Source organism: Sardina pilchardus, chromosome 10 (genome assembly GCF_963854185.1).
Source record: "Sardina pilchardus chromosome 10, fSarPil1.1, whole genome shotgun sequence".
NCBI classification, from domain to species: domain Eukaryota; kingdom Metazoa; phylum Chordata; class Actinopteri; order Clupeiformes; family Clupeidae; genus Sardina; species Sardina pilchardus.
The window spans coordinates 14,771,681-14,790,683 of record NC_085003.1 but is presented as its reverse complement, the minus strand read 5'-3'; the positions used below and the strand labels follow the sequence as shown (position 1 = coordinate 14,790,683).

Genomic DNA, 19,003 nt, shown 5'->3' with positions numbered 1-19,003 from the left:
GGGAGAGAGTGAGTGACAGCGATGATGCCAATGGTCGAGGGAACTCGGACGTTCCCAGTGGTGTTTCCTAGCTCCTGACTCCAGTGACACACAACCTGTCCAGCAGCATCCATCCATCCGTCCGGCCGGCCGTCCATCCATTATCTGAGCAGTCCATCCCTGACCACAACACAGATAATCCCGCAGAGTGGCCACGGCAGACAGGAATGCTCCAGTGACGACGCTCGCTGAACCTACCTCATGGATCGAGGAACAGGCACGAAGAAGGGCTCCTTCAAGCGCGGGTCAATCAAGCGCACTACATCCGGGTCTCAGAGGGTGAGTAGGCTGCACTACGCTCACTCGGTTGCCAAAAAATGCCTGTTAGCGGCCTTAACGGTCTGTGACTGCTAGCAGAGTTATCGTGGCTTAGCTTAGCATAGGAATAGATAATGTCAAAAGTCATAATTCACGTAACTTTTGCTCAAATTATATATTCCAAAAAATATGTTCATTACTGATTTAGTGGAACTTGAGGCAGCACCTAGCATTGACAGTATGTTAAGCATTATGCGAAATGTGTCATTTTAAAGATATAGCTATGTTGTAGTTAGCAACAGTTACGCTGGCAAACTGCTCTCCTATCTAGCAACAGGTCACTGACTGTGGAAAACACATGAGAACACATGAGAACGCATTTGCATGTATTTAGTACTTTTTTTGTCAAAGCAATTTACTACACTGGGAAGGAGCTAATTGTATCAGGGTGGGTGGCCCCAATCCAGCATCCACATGACTAAGGTGAAGCCTTGGGTGTATGTATTGAGGTCATGGATCACCAAACATAATATTGAAACCCGCAGGTAGAAGCATCAGTAGAAACATTACTCAGGACTCACAGAAAACCTTTGACATGATTACCAATTTTGTTATTTATCAATAATAATAATAATGATGATAATAATAATAATAATAATAATAATAATAATAATAATAATGATAATAATATAATAATAATGACGTTCTTTTTTAAGCTTTAGCAACAGGCAGAAAAGTTCTAAAGGTGCAATACATATTTTTGTTTTCAAAACAACTTTTTCCAGGATTGCTATGAAGGGTGATGTATGTGATGTGAAATGTCTTTGTAAAACTACAGTACATTGTTACTCTGATTATGTTCCCAGACTTCTATTAGTGACCTGTGTTTATATAGCTAATTGGGACTGTTTTGGTTCATTATTGGTCACTGTTTTACTGTGTATGCAGTGTGCACAGTAATCCTGGAAAACACTATTGTGCTTTTGATCTACAGTGCTCAGACATTACACTATCAGCCAGGTATTGCACCTTTGGTATGGTGTATTCCAGTAATGTGATTACATGATAGCAATAGATACCAAATATATAATAATAATAATAATAAGGCAGAGACTATTTGCACCCGGGTGTAAATAATGAACATTACTATTTACACCCGGGTGCAAATAATCAACATTACTATTTACACCCGGGTGTAAATAGTGTAATAATCAACATTACTATTTACACCCGGGTGTAAATAGTGTAATAATCAACAATACTATTTACACCCGATGTCTAACATCCATGTTCTCTGTCAATAGGCCTGTGTATTTACCAGCTCTACAGTAGGCTAGGCCTAATAGTTTTGAACAGTTTTTAGCTGTTTTGCCATGTCTGGGTTACTTGGAAGTGATTATACAAATATTAGGGTAATGAGTGGTCATGTGGTAGCTTCATCAAAGACAAGCTACTTTAAAGAGTTGTTTTCTGAGTTGTCTTCCAGGCAGCGCTGCCACTGTTGACTTAAAAACACTTAATCCTACTCCTAACCTTAACCCTAACCTTAACCTAACCTTAACCCTAACCTTAACCTTAACCCACGCCTAAGCGCCTTCCAGGCAGCGTTGGGGGCTCAAAGTCAAAACACAACCTTTCTAACAACTACTGAAGCCTACTTCTACTTAACTCTACTCATAACTGAAATAAAACCAGTAAATCTTTAACAGGTTCAAAAAGCACAAACTCTTATTTGCCGCGAGGTAACGTCATCTTAGAAAAAAGAAGTCATGATGCGTACTTTGGCAGGCAAAAAAAATAATAAATTCATCTGAAGTTCGAACCCAGCACCTCGAGCATGGTAACTCAGTCACTTTACCGCTGTACTGCGCCCCGTCGAAGAAGAGGGTGGAATACTAATTATTGACTCACTTGTTGGGGTTGCTAGGTAACGGTAAACAAAACAAAAAGATCGTGTTTCTTGATTGTGCTTGCAAACGGACGGCTTTACCCGTTCACTGAATAAAGTTTGTGGAAATTTAGCACCACTTTCCCATCTCAAATATAGTTTTAATAATCCTAACTTGTTAGATTTAGGTAGGCCATCTCCTGCCAAGATGGTCCCGCTATGTTGGATAGCACGCATTTCCGGTTTGGGTGCAAATAAGAAAATGCCTCCATTCCACTATTTACACCCGGGTGCAAATAATCACTCCGTAATAATAATAATAATAATAATGCCAGTGTAAATGAGCAGGGACAGAGTGATTTATCTCAGCTCTCTGTCTCAGCTGCATGTAATGTCCTCAAAGAAGGAGATAGAGAGGCCACCTCTAAGACACTCCTAAATGAGCGTTTGAGGTCTTAATCTGACTCTGGTCTCAGCTTCTGTGTCTGGCCTCTGTCTGGCCTTCTCCAGACGTTTTCCCACTTTCTCCCACAGTTTGCGTCAGCCGTCACCCGGTATACCCCAAGAACATCTGTAATTGCATTCTATGTTGGGAGGTTGGTTTAGGCTCAATAACACAGGGCCGTAAAAACAGCCCTTGTGAGCTTAACACCTGTTCTTATGAATCTGACAAACCCGTAGTACAGCTGTGTTATGTCGTTTACTGCCTTAAAATAAGTCTGTGCTGTTTCTAAAGCAGTCCATAAATATTGCATGGTCTACTGGGTATTGTAATGTTTAGCTGAAATTGAATTGAAATAAGCATGTGTGTGTGTGTGTGTGTGTGTGTGTGTGTGTGTGTGTGAAAAATATAAAAAGTAACAAAACACTTCATCAGCAAAGGGGCCAACAGTGCAACATGAGTTGCTCAAATAATTAAAAGAAGGGCGTGCATTTGTCAAAGCATTTACAGACAAAATGCTGAATGTGGCTAGATCTTTGGCTAAAGGGTCGTTCACACCAAGAACGATAACGATAACGATAACTATAAACAAATATCGCTCTCGTTAATATGAATGACAACGTTCACACCTAAACTATAACGATAACGACATGAAGAACGATATCGTTGTTGATCACTTTCAGAGCGATTTTGAGAACGATAAAAAGCTAACAGCCAATCAGAACCCATAATATTCTAGCCATCACATTCATTAACATGAGGAGAGACACTTCTTATCGTTGGCCAGTGTGGACGCTTTTATCGTTATCGTTATAGTTATAGTTATCGTTATCGTTCTTGGTGTGAATGAGCCTTAACTGCTATCTCTGCCCCTGTCCGATTGTCGGCCCTGTCCAAGCTACCATGGTAACGCCACCCCCGATTGTCGGAGGGGGCAGATCGGGACTAAAATCGTTGCGATTCTCTTGTAGTGTGTGGTGGCCATTACCCCTGCTTTTGATAATTCCACCCCATCTGTGTTATTATATCATGGCTCTTTGAATCATGGTGTCATGCAGGAACAATAAAAGGATAGCTTTCACAGAATTACTCCGTAATTCAACAGTAAGTCACATGTCTCACATGTTTTGAACAACAGAACAACATTTTGTTCTATATTGTGTGTTTGCAGTGAACTACTCCAAGTGCTAAAATCTTTTCTAAAAAGCAGTCTTTAGTGATGGAGTGTTCACTGACAATGAGACAGATATTCATTAAGATTTAAAGTTCGAGGCACATCCTTTACAAGATACTTGGCTCATATATCATTGCCTGCCGTTAAATGACTAAAAGTTTTCTCAGTTGCTTCAGTGCTTTTCTCAGATCAGTTTTCTGTTGAATAGTCCCTCTCCCCAAGACATTTAGGAATTAGTTCATTGCTTTACATGCAATAGAGTTGAACCAATTGTCATATGCAATCTGTCAATGACATCTACTGTACTGAAAAAAGTGTGCAAACAGTGCTGTAAGCATATACAGGAAATATTAATCCTGTCTGATCTCCTACAATCTTTCACATAAAGTAATGTGGAATGGTTTACATGTTGAAATTGATACAGGACAAACATTTAAAAAAAAAAAAAAAACTGTCCCTTTTCACATTTTTATAAGAGAATACGTTTTATTCTGATGGGACTGACATGTTTGATTGTCATACATATTTGCTTTTGAGCAAGTTATGCACTTTTGCAGGTAATCCACTGTGGGGTGCAGTTTGCACAAGTTGTTTTGAGACATACACTTACTGTTTGGCAAACATTAATGATGATTTGCAAAACACACCAAAACAACTGAGAAAAACTGTAAATAAACAGTATCGTGGCACTTTTCCAGGTCTGACTACTACATCTATGCGCACCATAGTATGTGGCATGTCTGAGGCCGCAATAGCCCGAGGGGGTCTGAGAACGGCACTGAAGCACATGGTCTCCTCACATGAAAGACGTCATGTGACCTAACCCCCACAGCATACAGCATATCATGGGACACCACTGCCTGGCACAGCACAGTATAGCACATGAGAACTTAACATGGGCAAAATAGCCCTGTCCTGCCTGTTCATGCTGAAGAGATCGATAGATAGATAGATAGATAGATAGATAGATAGATAGATAGATAGATAGATAGATAGATAGTAATGAAAGAATAAGAGCAAAACTGAGTCTTGCTGTAGAGGAGCGTTGGCGACTGCTGATGAAGTGCAATATGGAGAAAGGTAGAGAGGTAGAGGAGAGAATAATAACTTAGGGAAGCAAAGCAAAGAAGCAGGCACCTCCAGGCCACCGTAGACAGCCGGCCCCTAATCCTTTACTATGGGGCAGAATGGGTGCTGGCTGGCAGCTGAGGCAGATTAGAGCTCTTTGCTTTTATTCTTTTTTACCACAAATGCTTTCATGCCATCCACAGTCAACATACAAGCACAATCCAGCGCGCTGTTCAGGAACGCTAGACACTGGCTTTACTTAAACAGTGATGGCAGGCTAGAGAATAGAGCATGCATTATTAGGAAAATGTTGAGTAGCTTTAGCTGTCTGCTCTTTCACAGTGGTAGAATCTTTGAAGTCTGCACTTAATAGAATTAAGATCATGAAAGTGTGGTCTAGTCATCAGATTTACTGCAATTGCCTGCCATGAACGGCGGGCCAATTCTTTTCATGGAATTTATCTCTTGTTTGGAAAATAATGGAAGATTTTATGATTCAGCCTCCACTTTCCTTTGCATTTTACATGCTGAATTATTTTCTAGATGCTGAGGATTGGGAACAGCCATAGTTGGTGAGATATCTTCACTCGAGAGCATGACATTCATGCCCTTTCCACTGGCTCACCAGACTCCACTGTTCTAGGCGCACAAATATCCCAGGCCACTTTCAGAGCATGAAATTGGTAACAGAAATAGTCACCAGCGTTGCATAGTGAATCCTTTATTCTGCCCACCAAGAGGGTTTATTCAAAAGTACCATACATTTGAAAAAAAAAAAAAATACAGCTTGACAGCTTCATAGATAACATACCCATGTGTGCTCAGATCCCAGCCCTTTTGTGATGTTCACATTCCAGAGGAGCATTATTACTTTATTTAAAAAATAATAATAATTTTAGGGATAATTTCAGGTCATAATTGAGTGAATAGATTTATTCTCTAAAAATGATTTGAGTTTAATCCCGAGCAGTGTGTGTGGTTCAGGAGCTTTTAGGATTTCACAATTACGTCCGAGAGTCTGTGGGGTCTATTGTTTTAGTGGGCAGAGGCACCCGCTCAGACTGAGGCTTCAGAGAGAGAAGCCCAATGTGCCGGATAAGGATTACAAACATCCAATTCCCAACCAGTGTTGCGCAACTCCGCCGTCTACCACACCATTCAATTGGACTTTCCCCTTAAAGTGCATTCCTGTAATTGCACTTGTCTTTGTGTCATCCCCTTGATTTCAGTCGTTATGACATTAGGTATTGTGTAATATAGATTCTTAAATAATTGATCGCTCTGGGGGGGGTGATCATACCATCAGTGCAATCCATAATCCTAGGTCTGGATGCTCAACACTAAATGAATTTTGCCATTTTTGTATCAGAGCAGGACTGTATAATTACCCTGGTGGGCCATAATATGTAGAGACTGCCCCCTTCACATCACTCTCCTCTCTTCACATGAAATGTGAAAGAGCAGCAGGTTAATGCGTAAGATAGTCAATAGGCTTACTCATGGCTGTTTTACAGTAATGTAACACAATGTAGGAATTCTCCTTTTCATCAGTCTTCAACGCACTGGCTAAGGGGGTGCAAAACCTGCAAAAAAAACAGCAACAAGTGGCATGGTCCTACCTGCGACATTACACAGTGTAATACCAAACGTAAAGTTTTAAAAGGCAGTTATTTTTAACATAAGGTTTGAAGGCAGGTCAACTTGTACAGAGCTAGTCAGAATGGTCCTCAAGGGATCGGTTAACGTTTAGGTTCTGTTGTGTTGTTGAATGGCTGCATGTGATGATGAGGAAGAAGCATATTAGGTGAAGCTAGAATGAAATGAAAACATCCCCATCCCTCACAAGAATGTGTGTAGACAGCCAACACAGTGGGAATACACAAGTGTGTTTTCGTGCATCGCCATAAAACTAATCCCTTTCAGACAAACATCCTCTCATTCTCACCCAAACACAGACACACAAATCTCTATCTTTCTCTCTCTCTCTCTCTCTCTCTTTCTCACCATCACAGTCTTCCTCTCACTTCTATCTTCATCTCTCTGCTCAAACACACAAACATACACTTAATCACATGTTTGTCTCTCTCTCTCCCTCCCTCTCTCTCTCCCTCTCTCTCTCTTCCTCATACTCTTCTAATTCCTGTGTGGTTCAGGAATGCATCCAATATGTGTCTGGGAATAGTCATGGCCTGGCCGGATTTGACGCCCCCTAGACAAGGGAAACTGCCCATGAGCGTGCAAACTGTCCACAACTCCAGCAGACACTCCCCTATTGAATCAAGAGGGGATACGTGTCTCTGCAGTAATACTAAAGCCCTCATTTGCCACCTTTGGCCATCTTAATTGATATTGCTCCAATGCCACAGGAACAGGCCTGCTGCTTGTACACCACAGACCACACAGGGGATTTCAGTGGTGGAGAGGCCTGAGAACAGCAGGGATGACTTAGCCTTTTAAAGCAACACTAAAGAGTTTTGTACCTTAAAATAATGTTTCCAAAATCATTTCAGTGGTTCATCAACTCGTAACAGGGTGAACGGCAATTCTGCATTCGCTTTGCGGCCCTCTATTGGCTATAATCATACTATAAGTTTACTACATCAGGTAGCGGATCTGTAGTTCGATAAAATGAGACATAAGAAACGACAACTTTTTGGCTTGCTTTGATGTCGCAATACATCATACTTTCACTTTGCAAGATACTCTACCTTGTCTGTGGACATCGTCATTTGCTGGGTAAATAGCATGTGTGCGACAGAGCAACAGTGCTTTAGTGTTGCTTTCAAAATAGTGTTGGTTCAAAATTCTTTTGTCAAAGAGTTAGAGCACAGTCCTGGCTCTGTGAAGGGCAAACGAACATAGTGGCTCTGGTTCAGACACCCCAGGTAAGGGTCTAGTTTGGAAACCCCAGGTAAGGGTGTAGTTTAGAAACCCCAGGTAAGGGTGTAGTTTAGAAACCCCAGGTCAGGGTGTCGTTTGATTGGCTGTTGAACAGCTGGAGCTCAGTGTGAGTTTGGAGCTGTTGTCTTCCTTAAATGAATACATAACAATCAGCGATATGTAGAGGTTCAACTGGATCTGAAGAGAGTCCTGCTTCAGTTACAGTAACTATCTTTACTTTGGTAGGCCTGAAAATCCTTGTGTGTGTGTGTGTGTGTGTGTGTGTGAGAGAGAGAGAAAGAGAGAGAGAGAGACAGTCTTATTGCTGTATATTCACATTGTTTAAGCTGTTTTATTGAGTTCCAAAAGTATTGGTCTCAAATCACTGTGAAAAGTCTTGTGGAAAAAGGGCTCAAATGTATGAAATGAGAATTGTTTAAACATACTGTATGAAGCCAAAAAGGAGGACAACTCATCTGCTACTCCTATAGGACTGACCCCACCCAACTGCTACTAACTGTGTCCAGTCCCACAACGCCTCCTACCCTTCCCCACCACCCCGACACACCCCACCCCACCCCACCCCACCAGCGCGCCTTAAACACACATCTTATGACCCGAACAAATCTCAGGGCTAATCACTGGCATGTTGCGCTCATGTGATGGCTAACTGGATTTTCAAACCCCAGCAAGACAATGAGGCCCTTTTAGAAGTAGCTCGGGTAAAAAACAGCCATTTTAAAGAGGTTAAGGGAATTAAGGCAAAACTCGCCTGGCACTCAGCAGACTCTGTGTCTCCTAGCGCCACGGCTAGTTTACGTGGCTCAAATAAAACAAGTCAGATGAATAGATCAATATGAAACAGACATATTTGACTCCCTGCACTCCATGTGCAAAACAGCTAGCATAAGAACAGTTCATGGAAGTCGTCTGTAGCTGTGCGGCTATATGCGAGTACCACCCAGTCCTGGTCTTGTCAGTTGGTGTTAAGTTCCTGCAATATGCACTCAATTTGTCCACACCATCAAGCAATTAGTAGAAGCTTTTATCTGCTGTCTGGTGATCCATCCTGCATGCCATGTCTGCATGCCCCTGATCTGCTAAAGTAATGCTTATCGCTGATCAGGTCTGCTCCGTTGGAGCAATTCTTCAGGGATATGGGAATGTTATCTACAAGAGACACCAGAAGGCAAACTTAGTTTAGAATGATACTTACCAATTGCATTATGTTTGCTTCTAAGAATGTAACATTGTAACTCTGTAAATGGCACACCCAGAAGCTCTGTTTAAAATGTCGCTGACAAAAAAAGGCCCAGATAAACAAACTGAAAATGAAGACAGTTTTGCAGAATAGAGGTTTTGGTTGTGATTTACTGTTCTCTAACACTGAAAGTTGTGTGAAAAGACCGCTGACCGTTGTCAGTTTCCTTCTAAATAACCGTGAGAAAGAAAACTTTAATCTGGCTCAATTGTAACTCTTAAGAGGAAATCCTATTTTGTCATATGTGGTACAAATACGTATTGTTTGCAGCCATTTTTTTGTTGTTGTTTCGTGAATGTTCTGCAAGACTCTGAATGATGTTTATTGTTACCAGGCTACTGGTAAGACCTATTAATTCACTCAACGTGATAAAATCGGATCCTTGAGACTATTACTCTCCACCTCTTGGACTTTTCTGTGTGCAGTGGACACTCCGACCAGGCTGCTCATTTTCCGTAGGATTTGGGCTTTAATTGCACTGGATAATGACTTGAAGTAAGCTGAAATAAATGCGTCACACCGCCCGAATGGCCAGAGCGAGTGTTCTTTTGTTTTTGCTCAGCTATAATTAAGTTTGGAGCATGTGCGTCTCCGATGTAGCCCTGGCCACTATGTATGTGTGGGGGGAAAAGAGGAGAGAGAGAGAGAGAAAGGTTCTTGTTCCTTGTCTTTCCACCCTCCATTGGTTCATCTACAGCCTCAGTTTCTTTGTGTTTCTCTCTCTCTCTCTCTCTCTCTCTCTCTCTCTCTCTCTGTCTCTCTCTCTTGCACCAAAAGCTGTTGGTGTTTCCTGACCAACCATAAAAGGCAAACCCTGGAGATTGGCTATCATTTTAGCCTTGTTCGCTTCATATTTGAATGGTTGACCCAACAAATGTGACAAAACCCAGAAACAAAAGCCCAGACTGATCCAGAGACCCACGCCTGTGGCTGAATCTGCGGCAGAGTTACGTAAGCCTCTCTCCTGTATCAACCAAGTTCAGTAGCCTCACGCAGACTGGAGGGCCTCTGCTTACTGTTCTAAACAACACATCAACCACAATCACAAGCACACTTTTGCTGCTACAAAAACTGCTACACTTTGACAGGTTTGTGTGTGTTTATTGACATGTACAAAGTGACTCAAGCAACTCCGGCAGTAAAAGTCAAAGGCACACAAGCAGAAAGGGCTGCATAACTGAAAACAGTTTTTGCCTTGCTTGACTGGACAGCCCCTGGCTGCCCAGGCTGATAAGGTTGTGCAAACCAACCACCCGGCAGAGGCTTGGTTCACTTCACGCCATCTTTGGCTCAGATGTGTCCAACAAACACATCTGTCAGATAAACTTCACATCTACTCCTCACTTCACTTCAGTCTCTATCGCTCCTTCTCTCTGACTTTCTGATGGAGCGGCTGAACGGCTCTTATTAAAATCAAATAAAACCGGGACCGGCTGCTGCGCGCGAGGCGTCATCGGCGTTGTTTCCTTGAGGTGAGACTCCGCGGAGAGCCTCATGCCTGGGCGGGAGACCCTGTCTCGGCTCTCCGTCAGAACCGTTTTCCGCAGGCCGAACATGGCGGGTGGAAACAGAGATTAACTGCAATTAGTGTGCGCTGACCTTGCCCCCAACTGGAGTCCAGTCATGTCTTAACAAGGCCCCTTTCAAAAGGATTTCTGCGTCCAATTCTCTCAATTATGCAAATGGGGTTGAAATCAAAGAGGGAGGAAGGGGGGTGACACTTTCAAATTAAAAGTCCTCTCATTGTTGCCCTTGTTTTTCTTCTTTTTCTTTTCTTTTCTTTTCTTTTCTTTTTTTCCCCGAATTGGATTTCCTCCCTGTTTTTTGGGGCTGGAGAGCAATCCCCACTTTCACCCCTGTCCCCGGCTTTCCCCGACGCAAAAGCTGGGGAGCCCAGAGAGAGAGAGAGAGAGAGAGAGAGAGAGAGAGAGAGAGAGGAAGGGAGGGAGGGAGAGAGAGAGAGAAAGGGGGTTTGGGAGAAATTGGGAGATTAAGAGGGGGGAGGCTATCAAAGTAGATTTGTTGTGCCTTGTTCCAGCGATGGATGAAAATACCCTGTGGGCAAGTGGAGCCAGGGTCATGGGACTCCCAAAAGGATTACCTTCAACTGGAGTCATGGGACCAGCGGCGAAACAAAGGGCCCGCTCACATGCTCATCATATGAACGGCCCCTCATAAAGTGATGAAGTTTCATGTCTTGGGAGATTCACTGAGCCTCAGCACACCAGGAGAGAGAGCACCCCTGCGAGAGCACAGCTCCCGACGAGGACCGCAGGAGAGAGCGGGAGCACCGGCGGCCCGAGAGAGAAGGAGAGCGCCCGGGCTGGCCCCTGGGTGCCCGGCCCCTGCCTGACCCAGGACTCCAGGCTCAGTGCTCAGGCTCAGGCTCCAGCACTGCATGGCTCTCAAAGCTGGCCCAGACCCCCAGCCGCACAGCACAGCACAGGGCAGCAGGTAGGACTTCCACTCTCTCGCTCAGGATGGTTGGACGCAGGCTTGTGAGACGGTGGACCTGAACAGTCGACTCCTAGGGTGTCCGAGGACCATCTAGGGTCTCGGAGCGTCTAGCGTCTCCGAGATGTGAAGGGTTCTTGCTGCTTTGCTTTTGATGTTGTTTGAATGAGGCTGAACAGTTTGGGGGCTTCTCTGTTTTTAGGTGAGTGAGTGAGGGAGCATGGTTGTCATCATTGAGTTTGAAATGTGTTGTCCACTCTGGGAGAATTTTTTCTCAAGCTATTTTGTGCTATACGACTGAAATATGATGTTCAGAACGGAATGAAGATTTTGACACCTGTTGATCAAGTTCTAGGTTGCATCGGAAAGTATTTGCTAGTTTACATTTTGTGTATGAGATTACTGAATTGAGTTGTAAATGTGAATTAGTCGATACTGTTTGACCATATTTTAATCAAAAACATTTCACATTTTTACATTCAGCATTCTAAATAACCTTATTGGTTTATAATACATAAAATATACAATGTGTTGTAATTGTAAGCATTTCTGCCCATTTTCATTTCATTTAACTTAAAACAAAAGTGGTTTCACTTTGACAATTCTTTGAAATGTTTTTTTCTGTTTTTTAATTTACAAAAATCAGCTCATTTGAATTTTGCTGGGAAGAAAAAACTGGTTATGGGTTTAAATAACCCAATTTCTCACAGAATTCATTTGAGTCATCTGAACACTGTGTTGAAATCAGGCTAAAAGCGGGACAAATGAGCAGGGAGTAGAATGGCATTCTTCTCAGTGTGGTGCCCAAAAACACTCACTCTCTCTCCCTCCCAGAACTTCCTGGAGAGATTTGCTTCAAAAGCTTTAGTTTTAATTAGGGCTGAACCCACCACAAAAGCCCTAGACAGAGTCCACTAGAAACCCAGCGTTATTTTGGTCCAGCACTGGACCCAGATCAAAACTCTCTTCCATGGCAGAGTTTGACGTGTCCGTTTAGGAAGGCTACTTTTGTTTTGTTTTGTTTTGTCTTTTTTTTTTTCATGGCCTCTACCTCCGAGTTCTGAAAAGCAGGGCAGTAGCCACCAAGCAGAACCAATCCAGGGCTCTAATTTGACGCGCACTAATAACCTCAGGGAAAACAGAGGCATCTCTCTGGATGTGGTCAACGGCTTCTCTTGGCTCAGTGACCCCCGTCCTTTTATCGTGTGACCCCTATGTCTCCGCTCTCCCTGTTCTAACCACTGTTAGCAGGCGCCCTGCGGTGCACACACAAAGGCCGTCTCAGCGCGGACACACCCTCGCACCCTGGGATGTGACGCTCCGTGTCACATGGGTTATCACTGACAACTTGGTGTGAACAGAAATTTAAATGGAATTTACTTTCCTTTTTTTTTTAAATCCTTGATGTATTCATTTTATTACCTTCCTTATTCTGTTATTCCTTTTTCCATTTTATGCATTCCTTGCTCATAACCCGGTCAGGGTGTTTTTCATTGCCGAGTATGAGTGCATAGTACAGTATATGTTTCCTACCATAAGTATGGTGCTGTGCTTTTGTGTGTTGGCCATGCAGCCATTCTGGCTCTAAGCGGTTTCTAATCTCCTGTGCAGTAAGAGGATTTCGTCCATCGGCCAAACTTGTGTGTCTAAAAGCCGAATTCTTGCAGTAATTGATATTACACATTTAACATGAGAGTCTGCCCCCATAGGACAAATAGAGTGTATTTGCTCTGACAAAAGCAGTTGTTTAAAAGGATATGGCTCTGTGTTAACTGCAGTTTTCAGGACCGGTTTTCCTCAGAATACAGTAGTAGTTTGCATAGCTTTTGAAACACAGTGAAACACAGTCAATATGTCAGAAGTATCTAAAGAGATTTGTCTTCTTCATATGCTTTCAGGTACAGAAAGCATGGCTGGAGAGAACCTTCTACAAGAGGGAATGTGTCAACGTGTTCCAAACCCGAGACCCGACCAGGTGAGAGACATGAACACTTTAACTCACCCCAGCCTGAGGCAAACACACACACTCACACACACACACACACACACACACACACACAGAAGGGCCCCTGGCCCGAAACGACTCGAATCTGTCCCCAAATCTAGGCTGCCCTTGTGTAACACCCCAGAAGTGACATCAGCACAGCCGCTCCGCTGCGGATCAGGACAGGGCTGCCCGCAGAGAGACCCGCCGGCCCTGACCACAGGGCAGGAGAGAGAGGGATAGAGAGGTGGAAAGAGAGAGGGTTGGAGGGATGGGGGAGAGAGAGAGAGGGAGAGAGGGTTGGAGAGATGGAGGGTAAGAAAGGTGAAGAAGAAGGAAGGTGACGTGAGAGAATGAGAAAGATGGAGTAATCCAGGCCTTAAATGACTATAGAAATAGAATAGAAATAGAATAAACTAGAAATAGAAATCCGGGTAGAGCAGTGGAGAGCTCTTTGGTGCAGCCATTGGTCTCTGTGCCCCCATGCGTTACGGCCCCAGACTGGGAGGTGGACGAGCGCCAGACTGGCCGTGAGTGTGTGAGTAGGGGCACGTATTAATTAGGGCCGCAGAGACCAGGAGAGAGGGAGAGAGAGAGAAAGAGGAGAGAGAGGGGGAGAGAGGGGAGAGAGAGAAAGAGGAGAGAGAGGGGGAGAGGGGGAGAGAGAAAGAGAGGAGGAAATGAAAGGGGGCAAGAGACGGCCTACATAAAATGACAAACAACATAGTGGGAAACACAGACTGCAGTGTGTCCTGCCACAAACATCAGACACGGACACACACACATACACACACACACACACACACATTGCAACAGCAGGGGGTCATTAAAGAAGTTATGTAAGACGTTTTTCTTTTGCCCAAACTGGGAGAACACCAGATCAAGGGCAATTTTCTCCAATCAGATCTCTCCAGCAGCCTTTATCTAATAGTAGACGAGCGTTTACTTAGTCAAGAATAATTTATTCCGTCTACTCAAAGTCTATTTTAAATTACTCACTATCACAAATTCTGAAGCTGCTCAATGTGATTGTATGACCACTGTTATGTAGTCCTAACACAACTCCTTGTGACACAGACAAACATTTCCAGTGCAGAATGCCTGTGACGAGCACTTTACAGTTGCCAACAGAAAAACATTGTGTGGTCTCCAACCGACGCTGTCTCTGTCCCCCCCAGGTGCTCGTGCGGTCAGCTGCTCACCGGGCATGTGGCCCTCCCGCCGGGCGCCACCACCAAGGCGGCGGAGGACGGGGGGCAGCTGGTGCAGGTGGAGCCCCCGCAGGAGAAGTGGTCGGTGGTCAAGAACACGCTGACCTTCCCCACCGACGCCTACGGCTGCATCGAGTTCCAGGGAGGAGGCTTCATCAACAAGGCCATGGTATGGACACATAGAGATATATATTAAAAACACACCAGCATACATGCAGGAACACACACACACACATGTCTCTGATTAATGTGTTACACCACTATACAACCTATTATTTCCAATAATTCATTATTTCAATGTTTAAATGATTGTAAGCATCCTATTGGTGTTAAACTCAATACTGTGTGTTATACTCACATATCATTGGTGCGTGAAATAAAATGTCTTGTTCGATTGTACATTTACATGGCCCTTCTCTGTCTCTCTCTCTCTCTCTCTCTCTCTCTCTCTCTCTCTCTCTCTGTCTCTCTCCCTCTCTCTCTCTCTCTGTCTTTCTCTCTCTGTCCACTCCCTGCAGTATATCCGCACCTCCCACGACACCAAGCCGGATAACCTGCTGCACCTGATGGTGCGGGAGTGGCAGCTGGAGCTGCCCACGCTGCTCATCTCCGTGCACGGCGGCCTGCAGAACTTCGACATGCAGCCCAAACTCAAGCAGGTGTTCGGCAAGGGCCTCATCAAGGCCGCCGTCACCACCGGCGCCTGGATCTTCACCGGAGGAGTCAGCACAGGTGAGCTCGCTCTGCGGGGGTGTCAGAGGTCAACTGGACCCTCTGCCACAGGCCTGGGGATTTAGACAGAAAAGGGCAAATAATCCATACGGTGTGTGTACATTATTGTACATTACGATGCATACTGTGTACAGTTATGAGACAGGCAGATATCTAGGATATCCATGTAAACAAAGATAAAGCTTTGGAGATGACACTCTCTGTAGGATATTTCCCAGAATTCCTAGCAAAATTTAACCTCTGACCCTTGGGGATTAATGCCCAGCATCTCATCGGTAATGGTCGGAGATGGAGGCAGGGAAGACAGCATATGGATTATGATATTAGTAAAGCTTGGCCGTAATCCACCAGGATGAACACACCAGTGGTGCACTTTCCCTTTGCTCATGTGTGTGTGTGTGTGTGTGTGTGTTTTAGGTGTGATCCGACATGTGGGTGATGCCTTGAAGGACCATTCCTCAAAGTCCAGAGGAAAAGTGTGTGCCATCGGCATCGCCCCCTGGGGAATCCTGGAAAACAAAGAGGACCTCATCGGCAAAGATGTAAGTTTGACAGAGAACCCTGCTGACAGATAACCAAATCCATTCCCACACAGTTCCAGAGCAGGAAACGCCAGCAAACAGTACTTTCGTATGAACTGAATTCAATTCCCAATTCTCATGAACTGATGGTTTATGACATTACAGCTGATAGACGGCCAAGTGGATACAGTCATTCAGTTGGCACACACAAAAACACTTACAAAATGGGTTTTATGAAGTGAAAATAGCATGCTAATTTAATCTAGATCCATTAAAGTGAAGTGAAAATTGCATGCTAATTTAATGTACCACTGAACTGCAGTGAAAATAGCATGCTAATTTAATACAGACCCATTGAATGTAAAACTCCATTTACAGATCAGTAACTACTTTGTTCCAAGCCCATGTGTGTGTGTGTGTGTGTGTAACAGCCCTGTTGTTCCTCTGTAGGTGACCAAACCGTACCAGGCCATGTCCAACCCGCTCAGCAAGCTGGCCGTGCTCAACAACAGCCACTCGCACTTCATCCTGTCGGACAACGGCACGTGCGGGAAGTACGGCGCCGAGGTGAAGCTCCGTCGGCAGCTGGAGAAGCACATCTCTCTTCAGAAGATTAACACCCGTAAGTGAGCCCTCCGTTAACCCACCCCACCCTGCTCAAGCCAAGCCCTGCTTAAGAGGTGTATCAGGCAGGCTTAGCACATCAAGGCTCCAGGACACATATTAAGGACATTAATGAGGTCCGTAAAAGTGTAGGCAGAGGGGAATGAGCACACCAGCAGGAAGATTAGAGAGAGACGGGATAAATTCCCAGAAAGCACAAGCGCTCACTCGTGTGTGCTTTTAGCAGAGCAGAGCAAAAGCAAGAGCAAAAGCGAGAGGTTGCAGATGAAAGTATCAGCCAGATGCAGACTCAAGCTCAAAAGGTGTGATCTGATGGGGCTTCATAAACACTCAAGGCAGGCAGGGTGAGAGGGGGGAAGTAGCCCAGACCAGTGAGGGTGTGAGCTTTCCAGTGGAGAAAGAGAGAGAGAGAGAGAGAGAGAGAGAGAGAGAAAGAGAGAGACCAGCCTGGACCATTCATTTTGGTGCTTGTGTGATAGCGGAAAGCTCTAGCGGTGAGCTGTGGAAGAGACCACTCTACACTCTAGGGGTGAGCTGTGGAAGAGACCACTCTAGCTGTGACCTGTGGGTTTCCCTTTGTCATCCTATGCCTGGAGCTCCTGGTAAGGCAGGGACAGCAAAGGGATGCTCAGCTGTCACCACTCACATCTGGCCCTGGACTCCTGGACATGTCTGGACATGTCCACTCTGCACCACGCCATCTCACAGGGCACCTGAAAAAGCATCTCTCATGATAACTGATAACGTGATAACTGATTCTTAGATCCGGTGTTTAGTCATGTTACTGTCTGCATTTACAGATATTTGTTGAAAAGATGACTACAGAGGCAGTGTACATGTTTTTCATCAGTTTTCTCTCTGGGATTTTAACCTATGACCTTAGACTGTTTAGGCCCTAGGTTTAGGTATAGCTGAGCCATGTGAATAAAGCTGCTTGCTGTAGGAAACACATACATGTACACACTAGTGAGAAGACATCATCTGTTACTACATGTGTTGTTGCTGCTGTGTTTGATCCCCATTATCTCCCCCTGAGATAGCATTCAGTAAAACATGTTTTAGACTTGAGAACATATTTTATAACCTGAGCATGCATGTGTCTGGTGTTTGTCTGATGTGTGTGTGTGTGTGTGTGTGTGTGTGTGTGTTCCCTGATGGGCAGGTCTGGGCCAGGGGGTGCCTCTGGTGTGTCTGATCGTGGAGGGCGGTCCGAACGTGATCTCCATCGCGCTGGAGAGTCTGCGGGAGGACCCGCCCGTGCCCGTGGTGGTGTGTGACGGCAGCGGCCGAGCGTCCGACATCGTCTCCTACGCACACAAGTACACCGAGGACGGAGGGTGAGGACATGCTCCTGTTTATTTGCTCATCTACATGCACACACAATATTCTCTTCTTCTCTCTCTTGCTGTCTGTCTCTCTCTCTCTGTCTCTCTCTCTCTCTCTGTCTCCCTCTGTTTCTCTCTCTCTCTCTCTCTGTCTCTGTTTCTCTCTCTCTCACACTCACACACACACACACACACACACACACACACACACACACATACTCACAGACTGTATGTATATTTTGGAGTGTGTGCCTGCGCTCTCCTCTGTCTCACTCCGTTGTGTTCTCCTCTTCCCAGGCTGATCACCGAGGACGCCCGAGACCAGCTGCTGGTGACCATCCAGAAGACGTTCAACTACAGCAAGAGCCAGTCGCAGCAGATCCTGCTCATGGTCATGGAGTGCATGAAGAAGAGGGAGCTGGTGAGTAGCACAGCACAGCACAGTACAGCATAGCACAGCATAGCACAGCACAGCACACACCACTCTCACACTCAAGTCACATGACCCTAATGTGAGGGTGCCGGTGCATGCTTACTTTGTATGTTATACCCAGCACATAGTTATTTTGTATATTCTACACAGCACATATTTAAAATGTATGAGAATAGTGTTTGGACAATTTGCTTGACATTAGAGGAAGGACTTTACACTGTAATACATGCGACAAATAACATAAATAGCATATTAAGTACATATAAAATACATATTACTAATATTTATTGATGTATTATTTTTACTCATGGAAACAGTAGTTGTTACATTGTTACACAACAGACAACAGACATTGCATTGCCTTCATATGAAGTTGAATTTGTGTACAGTCATGCCATGTAAATTCACCTGAGATCCATAATAAACATCTCATTCCTGAACTCCCACACTTGTCCAGTCTCCTCCTCCTTCATTTGTGGCCTTCATTCATGTGTGAATAAAGTCAGTTTTCATGGTGTTCCTCTCTTCATCATTTCGAAACCTCTCAAGCCTTAAATGTTCATTTACGCTGGTGAAGTGTGTGTGTGTGTGTGTGTGTGTGCTCGCATTCTGTTCACTCCTCATCTTCCCCATCCATCATCTCAGCTTCACTTAGCCTCATCTCTCTACCTTATCTCATGAATGACCTTTGCCTCATACACACACACAC

General features: G+C 44.5%; 1 protein-coding gene across 1 annotated transcript in view; it reads left to right on the top strand.

Annotated features, from left to right (window-relative positions):
* Nucleotides 1-240: 240 nt before the first annotated feature.
* The window catches only part of LOC134094452 (transient receptor potential cation channel subfamily M member 1-like), a 34,038-nt gene continuing 15,275 nt past the window's right edge, over nt 241-19,003 (top strand). The window contains exons 1-9 of the mRNA XM_062547971.1: nt 241-318; nt 11,231-11,464; nt 13,363-13,439; nt 14,627-14,828; nt 15,178-15,391; nt 15,809-15,933; nt 16,363-16,534; nt 17,699-17,873; nt 18,159-18,282. Of these exons, the coding sequence (XP_062403955.1) occupies nt 241-318; nt 11,231-11,464; nt 13,363-13,439; nt 14,627-14,828; nt 15,178-15,391; nt 15,809-15,933; nt 16,363-16,534; nt 17,699-17,873; nt 18,159-18,282 (1,401 nt within the window). The remainder of the gene's footprint in view (nt 319-11,230; nt 11,465-13,362; nt 13,440-14,626; nt 14,829-15,177; nt 15,392-15,808; nt 15,934-16,362; nt 16,535-17,698; nt 17,874-18,158; nt 18,283-19,003) is intronic.